We start from the raw sequence: 15,381 nt of genomic DNA on the forward strand, positions 1-15,381 counted from the left end.
TAAAACTATATATATATATATATATATACGGTTTTGAATAAAAATGGATAAAAAGTACATTGAAAGTAGGTGATAATACGAAGTATTTTATAAGCTTCTTAGGGCATGTTCTGATTTGCTGAAGTAAACTGAACTTACTGGAGCTTAACTGAATTGAATATTTTATAAGAGAAGAAAATTAAAAACTAAATTGAATTGAACTGAACTAAAATGAAAATAAGTTAAAGAGAAAATACCCTTATTTTATTTTAAGTACAAGACAATGCAATATGAATATATGATAGCTAATTAGTAATTAGCTATACGCGGAGTAGTTAAGAAATTTCTTTTGGTCGTGTCAAGGAAAAGAACAAAGAATTTTCTATTGTTTAGTCAAGTCAATTTTCTATTATAGTTTAGCTTTAACCAAAAGCAAAGAAATCATTACACTAAGATGAATATTTTATGGCATGACCATAATTTTTATAATTTTATCTTAACTAATAAGATGAATAAGTATATTACATGCGTAGCGTAACCTTAACTACTAAATTTCCATTTTCTTTGTTTTTGGTATTAACTACTCTCTCAGTGGCCCCGAGAAGAATGCCTCTTTGGGTATGGCCTATGGGTCATAAAACCACCATATTTAGAAACAAGCAATTGTTTTTTTAGTGACGAAGAAAATGAAGGATTCATGACGATAGCCCTTTAGACCCGTAAGACGTAAGCCATATGACATCACTTCGTTACACAATAAAAAATTTGGCAAAAATTGTCACCTATGACTTATTGACTTAATCACCTTTACTAATGTTACTGTGTATGACATGGTCCTTAGATAACACCAAATAAAATGGATTGGATGTACATATGCTAGCTACATCAACTACCAAGTAAATTTGATGTGTAAATGCTACCACCAATCCTACTTGGATAATATGGTGGTAATTAGTTTTAAAACCAATGTAAATAGAGAATTATTTTATCTTTTAGCAATTTTGAGGGAAATCGTTCTTGAGAAATATGAACTCAAATAGAACGGATTTGTCTTTTCTTTTCTTTTTTTTTTTTTTTTTTTTTTGACATTGGTAATGGATTTGTTAGAACAAAAGCAAAAAAGACTCAATTGGTATTATCAACTTGGGTCTTACATACTTAGATGTCAAAATAAATAAATTTATTAACTATTACTAAAACAGAAGTTGCTGATGTCACCAATTGCCCACGTGTCGCTCTCTCAATAAAAAATTTCCCGCCTAAATGCAATGATAATTTAAATATTGGAATCTTCTACATTACAATTAAAACCTATCAATTTATCTCCTACATTGAACTATGAATTATATTAGACAACGTTGAACACAGATACTATATTATAATTTTGATGAAAATATAAAAATTTAAAATTATAAAATATACGTAATTCTTATTTATATTCATGTATAATAGCGATTTATTTATTTTTAAAATGTACAAATTAAAAATAAGTTTTATACAAATCGGGCGTCGCACAGGTTTTATATAAAAATGGGTCTTATTTAGTTAGTTACCTGTAAGATTGTAACACAATGAGTCTGATTTACCGTGACTCCACCCAAAAACTGATATATTTGTAATATGGAGTAAAGTTTTTATTTGTATATGTAGAATAGTGTAATTCTCCTTGGTGGAGGCTTTCTCATTAATTGAATATATATAGGATTTACAACCTAATTATGAGATAACCTAAATTACACAAGATATATTTTACAGAATATTCACAAGATAATATCAACATATTATCTAACACACCCCCGCAGTCGAAGCGGGAGGAGGTCGAATGCTGAGACTGTCTCTGAAATCTAGGAATAGTTGGCGAGGTAACCCCTTTGTGAAAATATCCGCATACTGATACGAAGACGAAACATGTAAAACCTTGATCTCACCGAGAGCGACTTTATCGTGTACAAAATGAATGTCCATCTCAATGTGTTTGGTACGTTGGTGTTGTACCGGATTAGAAGATAAGTAAACGGCGGAGATATTATCACAATAAACCAAGGATGCCCGTCGAATAAGGCAATGTAACTCAAGAAGTAGATTCCGGAGCCAACATAGTTCAGAAACAACATTAGCGACACCTCTATATTCTGCTTCGGCACTGGATTTGGACAATGTAGCCTGTCGTTTTGCGGACCAAGAGACCAGATTATCACCTAAATAAACACAATACCCTGAAGTGGAGCGTCTAGTGTCCGGGCAGCCTGCCCAATCGGCATCTGTGTATGAAGTAAGTCTCGTTGGTGCAGAACGGTACAAATGTAGGCCATGATCATAAGTGCCTTTAATATATCTGATAATACGTTTAAGAGCGTTAAAATGAGGTTCCCTGGGAGCATGCATAAACAAACATATCTACTGGACAGCATAAGCAATGTCAGATCTGGTAAAAGTGAGGTACTGTAGAGCACCTGCAAGGCTCCTGTAAAGAGAGGGATCCTTCATTGGCTCACCATCATGAGCACTAAGTTTCGACTTAGTGTCGACTGGAGTGACAACCGACTTGCAATTGTCCATTTTTGCCCTGTGAATAATTTCCTCTGCATACTTACTCTGACAAAGGATCATGGAGTCCTTTGTTCTGGTTACAGAAACCCCCAATAAACACTAGTAGAATAAAGCAATTGGCCACCGGTTCAAAACCCCCCTATGCCACCGGTTTTGAACCGGTGGGCATTTGGGGGGTGGCAATAGTCTAATGCAAAGCCACCGGTTCAAAACCGGTGGCAAAAACAAGTATTGCCACCGGTTAACCGGTGGCAATTATGCTTCGCGCTTCTTTTTTTTTTTTTTTGATATTACATATAAATGCCACCGGTTAACCGGTGGCAATAACATACTTTTTTTTTTCCGGCTATTTGCTACAATAATAATAATAATTAAAAAAAAAAAAAACTCTGTAAAATATAAGGCAAATAACATCACAATCAATATAAGAGCGCAATGAAATATACTCACATTTATATTCAAATAATAGATTGTTATTGTACAATAAAAAAAATTACAATGAAGTATTAAGTACAAAAAAAAAATTACAATGAATTATACAGTACAAAAAAAAAATTACAGCATTAAAAACAACAATATTCCAAAATGAAAGTCTTGAATCCAGCATCAATTAACACCTGCATCAATTAAAACCCAGAAATTAATAAAACTCAAAAAAAAAATGTGAAAAAAACCCAGAAACTCATGCATGTATACGGTCACCCGCAAAGGATGAAACAGAAAGAGAAAAGGCTTCAAAAAAAAAAAAAAAAAAAACAGAAAGAGAAAAGGATGAAAACCCAAAATTTTCGCCCAGTGAAACCCAGTAAATTCGAAAATCAAATAACCCAAAAATTTCGAAAATTAAATAAACCCAATAATTTCGATTATCAATTAAAAATAGAAAATTTTTGAAATAAAAAACCCAAAATTAAAACAGAAAAATTTTGAAATCAAAAACCCAAAACCCAAAAAACAGAAAAATCAATTTCGAATTCCACCAAAAATAACAAAAACCCACCCACCATAACCACCAAAAACTACCACAACCCATGAACTCCACCAAAAATAACAAAAAACAAAATAAAAGTAAGAAAAAAGAGAAATTACCTCAAATTTCAGCAAAAACCCCCGAAATTATCTTGAATTTGTGTTATAAAGGTCTAATTCGATCATGAAAACTCTAGATCTAGAGTTTTCATGGTCGAATTAGACCAGAAAACCCATATTTTCATCATGAGGAGAGAGTAAGTGCGACAATAAGCTTGATGGTTAATGGCGGTGGTTGTTGATGTGGCGGTGGTTGTTGTTGCGGCGGTGGACGAGCCGAACGAAGGAGAGAGGAAGATACCGCGAGAGAGGGAGAAGATTAGGGTTAAGGAGAGAGAAAGAGAAGAGAGATCAGGAGAGAGGAGGAGGTCGACGAGAGAGATTCAGGGTAGAGAGAGAGAGAACAGAGAGGGGGAGTAAGAACGAAAGAGATAGAGAGAAGGAGGAGAGCAGGAGGAGAGGTGATAGAGGAGAGAAAAGATTAGGGTTAGGGTATATAAAGGAAGGGGAAAGAGAATGGTGGGATTTTTTTTTTTTATTATTTGATTATTGCCACCGGTTCAAAACCGGTGGCCTTTATTATTTATGCCACTGGTTCGGTTTGAACCGGTGGCAATGTACATATGCCTAATCCCGCCCATTTTTTAAGCCACCGGTTTTCAAAAACCGGTGGCCATTGAGCGGTGCCTTTTTCAATTTTTCTACTAGTGAAATAACTTAACTTCCCCAGATCAGTCATGGAGAATTCGGACTTAAGAAGAGCAATTATATCACCCTTGAGTTGTTCGGAGGAAGCTGTAAGAACAATGTCATCAACATATAGCAAGAGATAAGCAACATGTGCACCATGTCGGAAAATAAAGAGGGAATTATCACTTTTGCTGCAAATAAAACCAATCTGCAAAAGATAGTTAGCAAATCTTTGGTACCAAGCCCGAGGGGCCTGTTTTAGACCACAGAGAGATCTGTTAAGCCGGCAAACATGTGTGGGAGCCTTGGGATTTACAAATCCCGGTGGTTGATGCATATATACGGTCTCTTTCAAGTCACCGTGAAGAAAAGCATTTTTGACATCTAATTGATGAATAGGCCAGTCCCTACCCAAAGCAATACTCAAAACAGTACGAATAGTTGCCGGTTTTACCACATGACTAAATGTCTCATCACAATCCACACCAACCTGTTGAGACTTGCCATTCACAACAAGTTTTTCTTTGTATCTCTCTAAATCACCATCTTCCCTGTATTTGTGTTTAAACAACCACATACAACGAATAATATTGACCCCTTTCGGTCTCGGGACAAGATCCCAAGTATGCTATTCAATAAGAGCATTAAATTCCTCATTCATGGCAGTATTCCAATTATGATCAAGCATGGCTAATTTTGGATTTTTAGGAAGTGGGGAAATAGCAGGAACCGTAATATGAGCTTGATATTTGGGGTTCGGCTTAAAAATTCCGTCCTTAGCACGAGTTGTCATAGTGTGGGAAGGTTGAGTAGTAGGCCTAGAGTGAGGAGTGATGACCGATAACCTAAATTACATAACAAGATATATTTTACAGAATATTCACAAGATAATATCAACATATTATCTAACAGTATACATTGTTTTTATATATGTTTGTTTATTATTGAATTTTAAAAGACCTAAAAATTAATTTACATTAAATTATCTTATGTGATTAAACAATGCTATCCAAAGTTATGTACAACAGCACGAGTAATCAATTACACAATGCTCTCCAAAGTATAATAGATACATGCACTGTGTGTAAAAAAAAAAGTATAATAGATACACTGACGGGTTGTTTTGCTTGGATGGTGCATTACATCATTATTATTATTATTATTATTATTATTATTATTATTATTATTTTTTTCTTCTTGGATAGAGGAATCAAACCAGATCTCAATCCTTATAGTTTTTTGGTTTAGTATTTACAGGTCAGCCACTTAAGGAATAGAGAGATAATATGAAATTCCTACCCCTAAATAGCGTCATTGGTAGGATTCCAACCATAAACTTCTAACATTTGCAGTTAAAAACTTATGAAGTACAGTGAGCCAGCACTAATGACTTGTAGAAATTCGATACGGTCCATCTGACTTATGGCCTTCTATTCTTACACTCTACACTCCACGTATGAATGTATGGTATATTAACAATGCAATTTTTTTTTTTTTTTTTTTTTTTTATTAAACTCTCTTAAAATATTTAACAGAAAAAAATCGTTATCAATCAAGTTATTTATTGACAATACATGTAAATTACCGCGAAATTTCGTTATATCTCTACTTCAAATCTGCCTTTTATTCTCAAATCTGTATTTTATAATAAAGAAGTTAGAATTAGTTCAAGAATCAAGATCGTGTGCACTAGAAATCTAGAATAAGTAATCAGCATACAAAAAAGAGAGAGATTTTGATATATTTATGTACACTTGATGTTTAAAAACAAGAGTTTAGGTGGCATTGTGGCAAAAAGTATATCCATACATATAACGTTTGTGAAAGCCATGCGGCCCATGCGTCCATGACCCACGAGTATCATTAGTTCATCACATATTTACAGGCCAATTGACCAGATTGGTAAATAAAAAAGAGCCTTAGTGACAATTTGGTAAAAAAAAAAACTTACTCCGATAACAATTTGGTAAAAAAAGCTAACCTTAAGCATCAATTTGGTAAATAAAATAATCTCAGGCAACTATTAACCCAAAAAAAAATACAAAATATTCCGATAACCGTTTTTATGGAAATAACAATTTGAAGAAAAAAAATGTTAAGTACGGAGTATCAATTTTCACTTTAGTTTCATACCCCTTATTAACGATTTTTATCTAAAACGGGGTTGGAAATAAAGAGGATGACATATTAATTCAAAATTTTAAATGGAAAAAAAAATTAAAAACACAAAACAAATTAAAATTTAGAATTTTTAAAGATTTTGTCGGGAAAAATAGTTTTTTGGTCTAAATATTGGCGGCTTGCCACCTTACCATTTGCGTTTGGAGGGTTTGGTGTTTATTCCATAGGTGATGTTCGTCACTATGCTTTTCTTGCTTCTTGGTTGCAGTCTGCTGGGTTGCAGACACTTTCTACGGCATGCTAGTGATGTTGGTCTTGGACGTGCCTTTGAGGATGCGTTGGGTCTGTTTAATGGAATAGTGGAGTCTGACATTTTGAGTAATCCTTGTGATGTCGGCATGTCGCTGCTCCTAAACTCATTTTTTAACTCCTCGGCAATCAGCATTATGGAAATCACAACAAGGAGATCATACCTCTGCTTGGCTTAGAGCGGTTGGGTCAAGCGATGAACGCCAAGACTTATCGTTGTGTGTTGTGCTACCGGTTGGGTGTTCCATCGTTCTCTATCACGACGCCATGCTCTGCTTGTTTAAGGGTTTTTACTGGGGATATTTTCGGTGATCACGGTGTCTTGTGTCGGTATTGTTGGCATTAAACATCGGCATAATGTTGTTCGGAATACCCTTGTTGATGTTTGCTATCAGTCAAGGATTTTAGCTAGAAAGGAGGTGGACATTGGGTTATCTGGAGGGAACGACGGGGCTCTCAGACCTGCAGACGTGTTACTTTATTCATGGGATCGTGGTCGCGATGTCTGTGTTGACTTGACAAGGTCTTCTCCTTTGACACAGTCTGGGCTTTCTGACTTTGTTCCTGGATGGGTAGTGACTGATGCGGCCAATCGGAAGCGGAGCAAGTACGAATCCAGTTGTCGAGCAATTGGATATGGCTTCCTTCCTTTCTCTTTCTCTTCTCTTGGGGAGTTAGAAAAGGAGGTTGTTTCATTGCTGAAGCGGATCCAGAAGTTCTCGAATACTAAGGATATTGGAGCGCGTGCTGCAGCTCATATCTTTACTAGGACCGACTTTTATATAGATAGAGCAGTGGGGGGCCAGATTATATTTCGACTTCCCACTAATTTTCTATAGGGTGTACAAGTTTGTATAATAATAATAATAATAATAATAATAATAATAATAATAATAACGGGGCACTCAGACCTGCCGATGTGTTACTTTATTCATGGGATCGTGGTCGTGATGTATGTGTCGACTTCACAGGGTCTTCTCCTTTGACATAGACAGGGCTATCTGACTTTGTTCCGGGACGGGTTGTGGCTGATGCGGCTCATCGGAAGCGGGTTAAGTATGAAGCTCGTTGTCTGGCGATTGGATATAGTTTCATTCCCTTCTCCTTTTCTTCGCTTGGGGATTTAGAGAAGGAGGTTGTTGCGTTGCTGAAGCGGATTCAAAGGTTCTCAATGACGCAAGACATTGGGGCTCGTGCTGCAGCTCATATATTCACTAGGGTAGGCTTTGCTATAGCTAGAGGAGTGGGGGCCCAGATTGTATCTCGGCTTCCCACTAGTTTATTGTAGGTTGTATGACTTTTGTTTTTGAGATAATAATAATAATAATAATAATAATAATAATAATAATAATAATAATAATAATAATAATAATAATAATAATAATAATAATAATAATAATAATAAGTACTCTCTTCATCCCTAAATTAAATAGTCTCTTTTTCTTTATTATGGGATTATGTGAGTAATAAATGTTAAAAAGAGGTTTTGTATTAAGGAAAGGAGGGAGTGTATAAATAAAGTTAGTAGACAAAAGCATTAATAAAATATTTATGCAAGTAGAGTTTGTGAAATAAAAAAATATTATACGGAGTAATTATTATGAAATGAATGTTAAAAAAAAATAAAAAAATAAAAAAAATAAAAAATATGTAGTACAATTTTTACAAAACAGAGGGAGTGCTCCGTTAGACTCTATAGAATTAATTGGCGACGAGACGAGCCTACATGTGTTCCACACTTCCACAATACAAACCATAGAAGACATCTAAAGTCCTTTTTTGAAACTTTTATTTGTTCGTCAAAGTACAATGGATATATCATATATGCATATGAAACTACTTTCACCAATCGCCAAAATATGACGTTGTACGCGTACGTGTGATCACATAAATTTATTTGGCCTTTCTGTCGACATTGTTTTGAATATTCAATTTTCACATTCACTTCAACTCTTTAAATCTCACTCTCTGGAAAATGGAATTAAAACAAGAAAAGATTGAGTGTACAATGTACATGAATCATGAATGAATCAAGTGGTGTGAACACTTATAATATGCGGCTGTTTTAAACTTTCACAAAATATATCTAAATTTTATTTAGAGCTTTTTTTGAAAGGTGATTTGCATGCACATTTATCAATAATTAAATACTTGCAATTTTTTAATTTCATAAAATTTGTATTAGTTTGGCATTTGCATTTTTTTTACAATTTAATTTGCATTAACTTTCATAAGTGGTACTCTATAAATCATAAAATATGGGTTTCCTGTTTCTTTACAAGCGGCATATTATACTAAACTGAATTGAATTGAATTTATTGGAGCTGATTTGAACTGAATATTTTATGAGATAAGAAAATTATGATAGAGTATAAAACATATTCCTGGGCCTCAACTATAAGGAATATGTTTTATACTCTATCACTCCCCCTCACACGGGTTCAAATCTCATCCGCCCCTCCGTGAGGGGGAGTGATAGAGTATAAAACATATTCCTGAGCCTCAACCATCAGCTTAAACTTTTGGTTGAGTTGGTCCTTTAACAAATTAAGAACTGAACTGAAAATAATATGAAGAGAGATGACCCTTCCTCCATAATTACGTGGTACGGAGTACAATTATATTACTCCATCTATCCCTAAATTAAAAGTCTCTGCTAGAAAGAGACTTTGTATTAAGTGATGGAGGGATTACTTCTAAATGTTGTAATTTTGTTTAGGGTGTAATTAATGCTGAAACGTTTAACACTTTTCTAAATAAATAAATTTTTTTTTAAAAAAGGAAGAAAACGTAGATTGACCTAGTATTTTCATGCTTGACTTTCAAACAAATGTTGAACACGTATTGGACGCATATTTTATGTTTTCAAAACTCGTTGCCGCTCCACCCTAGAATTGTAGTACTATCAACTGCCTATTTTCTCTTTTTCTTTAATACTTCAAGAAATTTATGCACTATTTCCTGGGGGTTTACAGTTTACTAGTCAATTTTTTTTATTTTCTTCTCTACAACTCTTTTACTATATAAACACTCACAAAGTGGCTTAAAGCATTCACATTATAATTATCCATTACTCGTTTAATAACTCAACATTATTATATATTTCAATTTAACCACCTCTTTCAAAAATCCTTTAAGCTGGATTACGTCCACCTATATGGAGTCATCATCTAATTGGGTTCTTGACACTTCCCTTGGTTTTAATCTTAACCTTAATCTTTGTAACACCCCTGAAATCGATGACAAGATACACGAGGATGAGGTTGGTCATTTATCGTATCTAACTATCGTGTTTTTGTTAGTTTGAGACCGTTAGTTTCAGTTTTAAACTTATTTTTTTTCTAAACTTATAGTCGTTACAATGATAACAGATTAGTCCTAATATTTGTTTTTATTCGTGCTACTATCTAATGTTGTTATGTGTAATTTATCAATTTAAAAACAGAGAAAAAGTGGGAATTTAGAAGAGGAGCTGAACAGGATGAACAATGAGAACAAAAAGCTTACAAAACTGTTGGCATCCATGTGTGAGAATTACAGTGCGTTGCAAAACCAGCTGATGGGTTTGATTAGTCCGAGTTCGAAAGGCAAAAATGAACAAGATCAGAATCCAAGGAAGAGGAAGTTTTTTGAAGCAACGGATTGTGGAATACAGGGGAACACTGAGCAGAGTTGTATTAGCTATGATGATTCATTAAAAAGAGTAAGGCTTCTTAGCAGCAAGCCTAAGATCACTAATAAAATGTTGATTCGGACCGATTTATCGGATACAAGCTTGGTATGTCTATAAAATTCATCACTATTAATTCATAATTTCTTAGCTTGATCACAAGACATACAATATGCACCTCTGTTCAATAAAATCCTTTTCAGTTTTTATTACAAAAAGACTGGTACGAGTAGCTAAACATAGAGACAAATCTAATAAAATTCTACGTGATAATGTTTTTTTTTTCTACTGTAGTCGTTAAATGACAAGTTCCAACAAATAACAACTTAAGTAAACGGAGGGAATATGTAAATTTCTCTGCTATTGATGATTTCATGACTATGATTATGATATTTTAGTTGCTAATTTTCTGGTTACTTGTGTTATTAATTAGATAGTGAAAGATGGATATCAATGGAGGAAATACGGGCAGAAAGTAACAAGAGATAATCCGTCTCCTAGAGCTTACTATAAATGTGCCAATGCTCCTGAATGTCCAGTAAAAAAGAAGGTATGTTGTCACCATTTGTTAAAGATTTATAGATTTTATGGCAATACTGGAGTAGATTTTAGATTTCACTACTGAAAATGAAGATTAAACTAGTGTACCGTACAACATTCAAGGTCATCTCTTCAAAATAACACATAAGAGTATTTCTTGTCACATAATGAAAAATCTACTTTAAGTTTCTTTAGAGTTTATTTAGAATCAGTCTTATCATTGTATATTGAATCAAATATGACTTTAATGAACGTTTTTAATCTAAATGATTGACTTTTAAAAAAGGTAAAACGCTCAAATATAGAACCCAATACACGTTAAAAAAACTCAAAACTATAAATTCATGTATACAACCATACATGACTCTTGTGAACTTTTTAACTATACTGATCTCAAGGCTATAAAGCACAAATTCTTGACTACTGTCTTAGCTAGCTAGCTTCCCAAAGTCAACAATGCCTTTGAGATTTTGTTGACTATGACAATTGCCAACCATCTCCCAAAGGACATAAGTAGATAGGCCTTGATAGTTTGATTAAGCCATTCCTTTTTTATTAGATGATCAAAAGCTTATTCCGCTGCTTTTTTTGGAAAATTTGTGTTTAAATCCATAATAATGTCTACATTCTTAGAATTTGTACTTTTTACCAACCATTAGGTGTTTTGGTCTTTTTTTTTTTTTTTTTTTTTTTTTTTTTTTTTTTTTTTTAAGGTTTGGTTTGGTTTGATATAGATGGTCATGGTCTAACTAAATTTCTATTGTAAATTTGCACTACTTGTACGTATAAGAAACAACATTTTTTGCGTAAAAAAAAAATAACCAACATTTTAAAATGGAATTTTAATAAATATGGAGTATACTTTTTTTTGCAAATAGCTAACTAATTTATATTGTACGAGTATTTATTAAATACACGATTAAAATTATTTAGTAATTAGGGTGGTTAACGCGTATGTTGTGTGCATCATAGCTAACTCATGTCTGGAAAGCTCTTTCGATTTGACCTTATGTCATTTAGTTGTTGGCATCATTAATGTGCGAAAAAAATGTTAACACATATTTTTGAAGGTATAAAGTCCCCACACTATTCTTGAACTTCAATAAAAAAAAATTAACATCAATGAGGATAAACATTTTATAGAGTATAATTGTCCAAACAATTCATAAGAGTTATCTCAAAAAGGATTAAGAGGGACGGTTTCTCCGTGCTTGCATGATTTATTAAATTATTAATCTAGCTAAGCCAAACTCTATTACAAAAAACAAATACACTTGATTAGGGAAGTCTTCTCTCTAAGTCTGACTCAAGCCAAACCCTTAACCTTATCTTCATATGTATCTATCTATACCTAGTACTTTTTTGAACGAGATCTATCTATCTATCTATTTATCTATCTATACCTAGTATTTAAAACCACAAACCATCCTGCATTCATTGCCATGTATCATCTTTTTTTTTTTTTTTTTTGGTTGAATAAAGCCACATGTCACCTTATTTAACCTATCCTTTTAATGTTCTTTCTAACATATAATAAAATACATTAATATCTCTTAAAAGTTTATTTATAATTAATTTTCACCTCTTCTTCTTCTACCAATAAATAATTAGAAACAAAAAATTACTTCCTCGTTCCTTATTTACATGCATATTTCTCTTTATTATGTGAGTAATAAATGTAAGAAATATATAGACATCCCTACCTTATAAAAAGTGGAAAAATACTCTTATGAATAGTGCATGGACATTTATATCCTTAAAAATGTGCATAAGGTATGCTAATTATATCCTTCAAAATGTGCATTTACGTGTTTACCCTTATTAATATGTATAAGTTTTTATTTTGCCTCCATTAATGTTAATTATTTTTTTTTTTAAATGGCTTTTATTAATTTTAGTTGTTTATATATAAAAAAATATTTAGAAAAATATGCGAACAATTTTGCTTCTAATGCAGACACTTTTGCTTCTAAAAAAAATTTTGTTTACATATATTATGTTATCAATGTAACCAAAAACATAAAAAGCTTTCTGAACAAGACTAGTTATGGCGCGCAACGCGCGCGTTAGCCACCCTAGTGTAAATAAGAGACGGAGGGAGTACATTATATACCTATGAATAAGTCGTGCATTGCACGAGTCAGAAGACTAGTTAAAGTTAAAGAGGTTAAACATTAAACAAGTGTCTATCCTTGTTCCTTAGTGCTACATAAACACACTTGTGTCCTAGTCTCTAACCCTCTAACTTAGTTTTAATTCAAAGATGAAAGTATTTATCACTTCAATAGGACCACGAGTCCACTACTATATAGCACCATGCCACACACTCAAACATAGTGTACGTACGTACATCTATGTATTACACTTCAATTTATTCACTTCATAAATCATAACGAATTAATATTGAGGAGAGTATCCTATTATCTTACCTTTTAAGGAGAAAAAAAAAATCATCAGTGGCTAAGTGCCAATAGAAGTGGTTACAAGTTTACAACAATACAACATGAATTATCTTAAATTATACTCCGTATAATGATAATGTTTTTGATTAAAACTTGTTTGCATGTAAAATCAGGTGCAAAGAAGTGCAGATGATCCGACTATCTTAGTAGCAACTTATGAAGGCGAACACAATCATCCTCAACCAAATTCAAGGGATCATTTAGATCAACATGTTGTGTTAAGCTCAAGTCAATCTGTAAATGATAACGCCGTAATACGATCTCCTAGTAACCTCCCTACTCTAAACCTTGATTTGATCAACCATAATTATTCCAACAACACGGAGAAGGCGTTGCAGAGATTGCTGGTAGATCAAATGGCATCTTCATTAACTAAAGATCCTTCTTTTACTTCAGCATTAGCAGCTGCCATTTCTGGAAAAGTATCAGAAAATAACTATTGTGAACGATGGTTATAAATTATAAGCTACGTACGAGTAGTATATTACTATAATCAGAATAATAGAACTTTTGTGTATAATTTTAAGACGGTATGTGTAGTACTATGTACACTCATTATTACTTTATTGCGTTTTAAGATTATTCCTTTTTAGACAATATGTCATGAGAAGGCCAGGTTAATAAAATGAAAAGAATGAGATGGAAAAAAAATGTGCAAAAGTTATATTTTTTTTCACGGCACATGTTACTTTAGAAGAATACTACAAGAGGGGGTGAATTGTAGTATGGGAGGAATTAACTAACTTTTTGCAGAATTGTTAAAACTAAGCTAAAGGAACTTGAAAGTCACACAAAGAGATTTTACGTGGAAAACTTCTTGGCCCTAACAAGAAGAAAAACCACGATACTTGGGATTATAGTAAAGATTCTTTACTAGAATAGGGCAATCAACCTATTACAAGCTAAAGACTATATCTTCGATGAACTTGAAGTTCCTAGCAGCAAGTCCCTCGCTGCTCTTCTCTTCTCTTTCTCTTCTGTCTTCTTTTAGTGCTGAGTTCACTCAAAATCCCAATCCCCAATTACAACTCTTGAAAGAAGATACTCTAATGAAATTAATCAAGAAAGCTAACAACTTAAAGTAGAATGCGACTCTTGACTCTTTTAGAAAACAAATAAGATAGAAAATATGATTAAGCAAGGGTGAAGTTTTTCCAGAAATTAACTTCAGTATTTATAGAAAAACTTAGCTTAAGGAAAACGCCATTACCTCCTCCACTCAAGCCACTACTGCTGCACATCAACGCCCCAAAACTCCACTACTTCCAGTACTTCAGTCGTGTCCTAAAACTCGGGGCACGTTGAACTACATAGTAAGCAGTTTCCTTGTTTAGTGGGAGACTAAATCCATCATCAATAGCACAAGTATAGGAAGTTAGTTGCAATATTTTTGAAAGATATTTTCCGAAAAATAAAAAGATACTTATTCAAATATCAAGCAGAAAAGATATTTTTCCAAAACTGATTTTCCTATAATTAAGCGACCATAAAATTATATCTTAAACTAAATTCAAATCGCATTCTACTAGTCATCAACTTCTAATTACTTTCACTTACATAAAATCTAAAACATAAAATATTTTAGACTTTATAATTCCATTATGAAGACTCTGCTCCAAGTCTTCATTCTCCAACTTCTACTCCGAAGCTTCTGTTCCTTCAAAGGAACACTTCAACAAGTTTTTTGTCTCTTTACGCTCTTGTTCCTTTGCCTCGAATCATCTTGTAACTTGTCCAAATAAACTACACAACTTATCAAGACATTAGTCCATTAATTTGACTTGTGTTATCAAAGACGGATCCAGGGCCGGGGCTGGCCTACCCAGGCCATGGCCCGCCCTATCCCTTGAAAAAATCAGTTTATATACTTAATTGTTGTTGATATATAGTTAAACAAAGTATACATAGTTGAGTTGGTTTCTTGCCCTGTTGTATCTATTTTGGTGCAATAGGTAGAGGGTTCTAATCCTATTTACAGAGTACTAATTTTAGTAAATGAGACTTGTAAACTTAAATTTACTCATTTGTCGG

The 15,381-nt window shown here is 33.3% G+C and overlaps 1 protein-coding gene across 1 annotated transcript; it reads left to right on the forward strand.

Moving 5' to 3' along the window:
• The first annotated feature begins 9,723 nt into the window (after positions 1–9,723).
• On the forward strand, positions 9,724–13,911 carry LOC145556831 (putative WRKY transcription factor 40). Its single transcript, XM_081618478.1, has 4 exons — positions 9,724–9,940; positions 10,124–10,456; positions 10,782–10,898; positions 13,464–13,911. Exons 1-4 carry the CDS (start codon positions 9,836–9,838, stop codon positions 13,806–13,808), a joined length of 900 nt encoding a protein of 299 aa, XP_081474604.1. The 5' UTR covers positions 9,724–9,835; the 3' UTR covers positions 13,809–13,911.
• The last annotated feature ends 1,470 nt before the right edge of the window (positions 13,912–15,381 follow it).

This window comes from Chenopodium album, chromosome 8 (assembly GCF_948465745.1).
Source record: "Chenopodium album chromosome 8, dcCheAlbu1.1, whole genome shotgun sequence".
Classification (NCBI taxonomy): Eukaryota; Viridiplantae; Streptophyta; class Magnoliopsida; order Caryophyllales; family Amaranthaceae; genus Chenopodium; species Chenopodium album.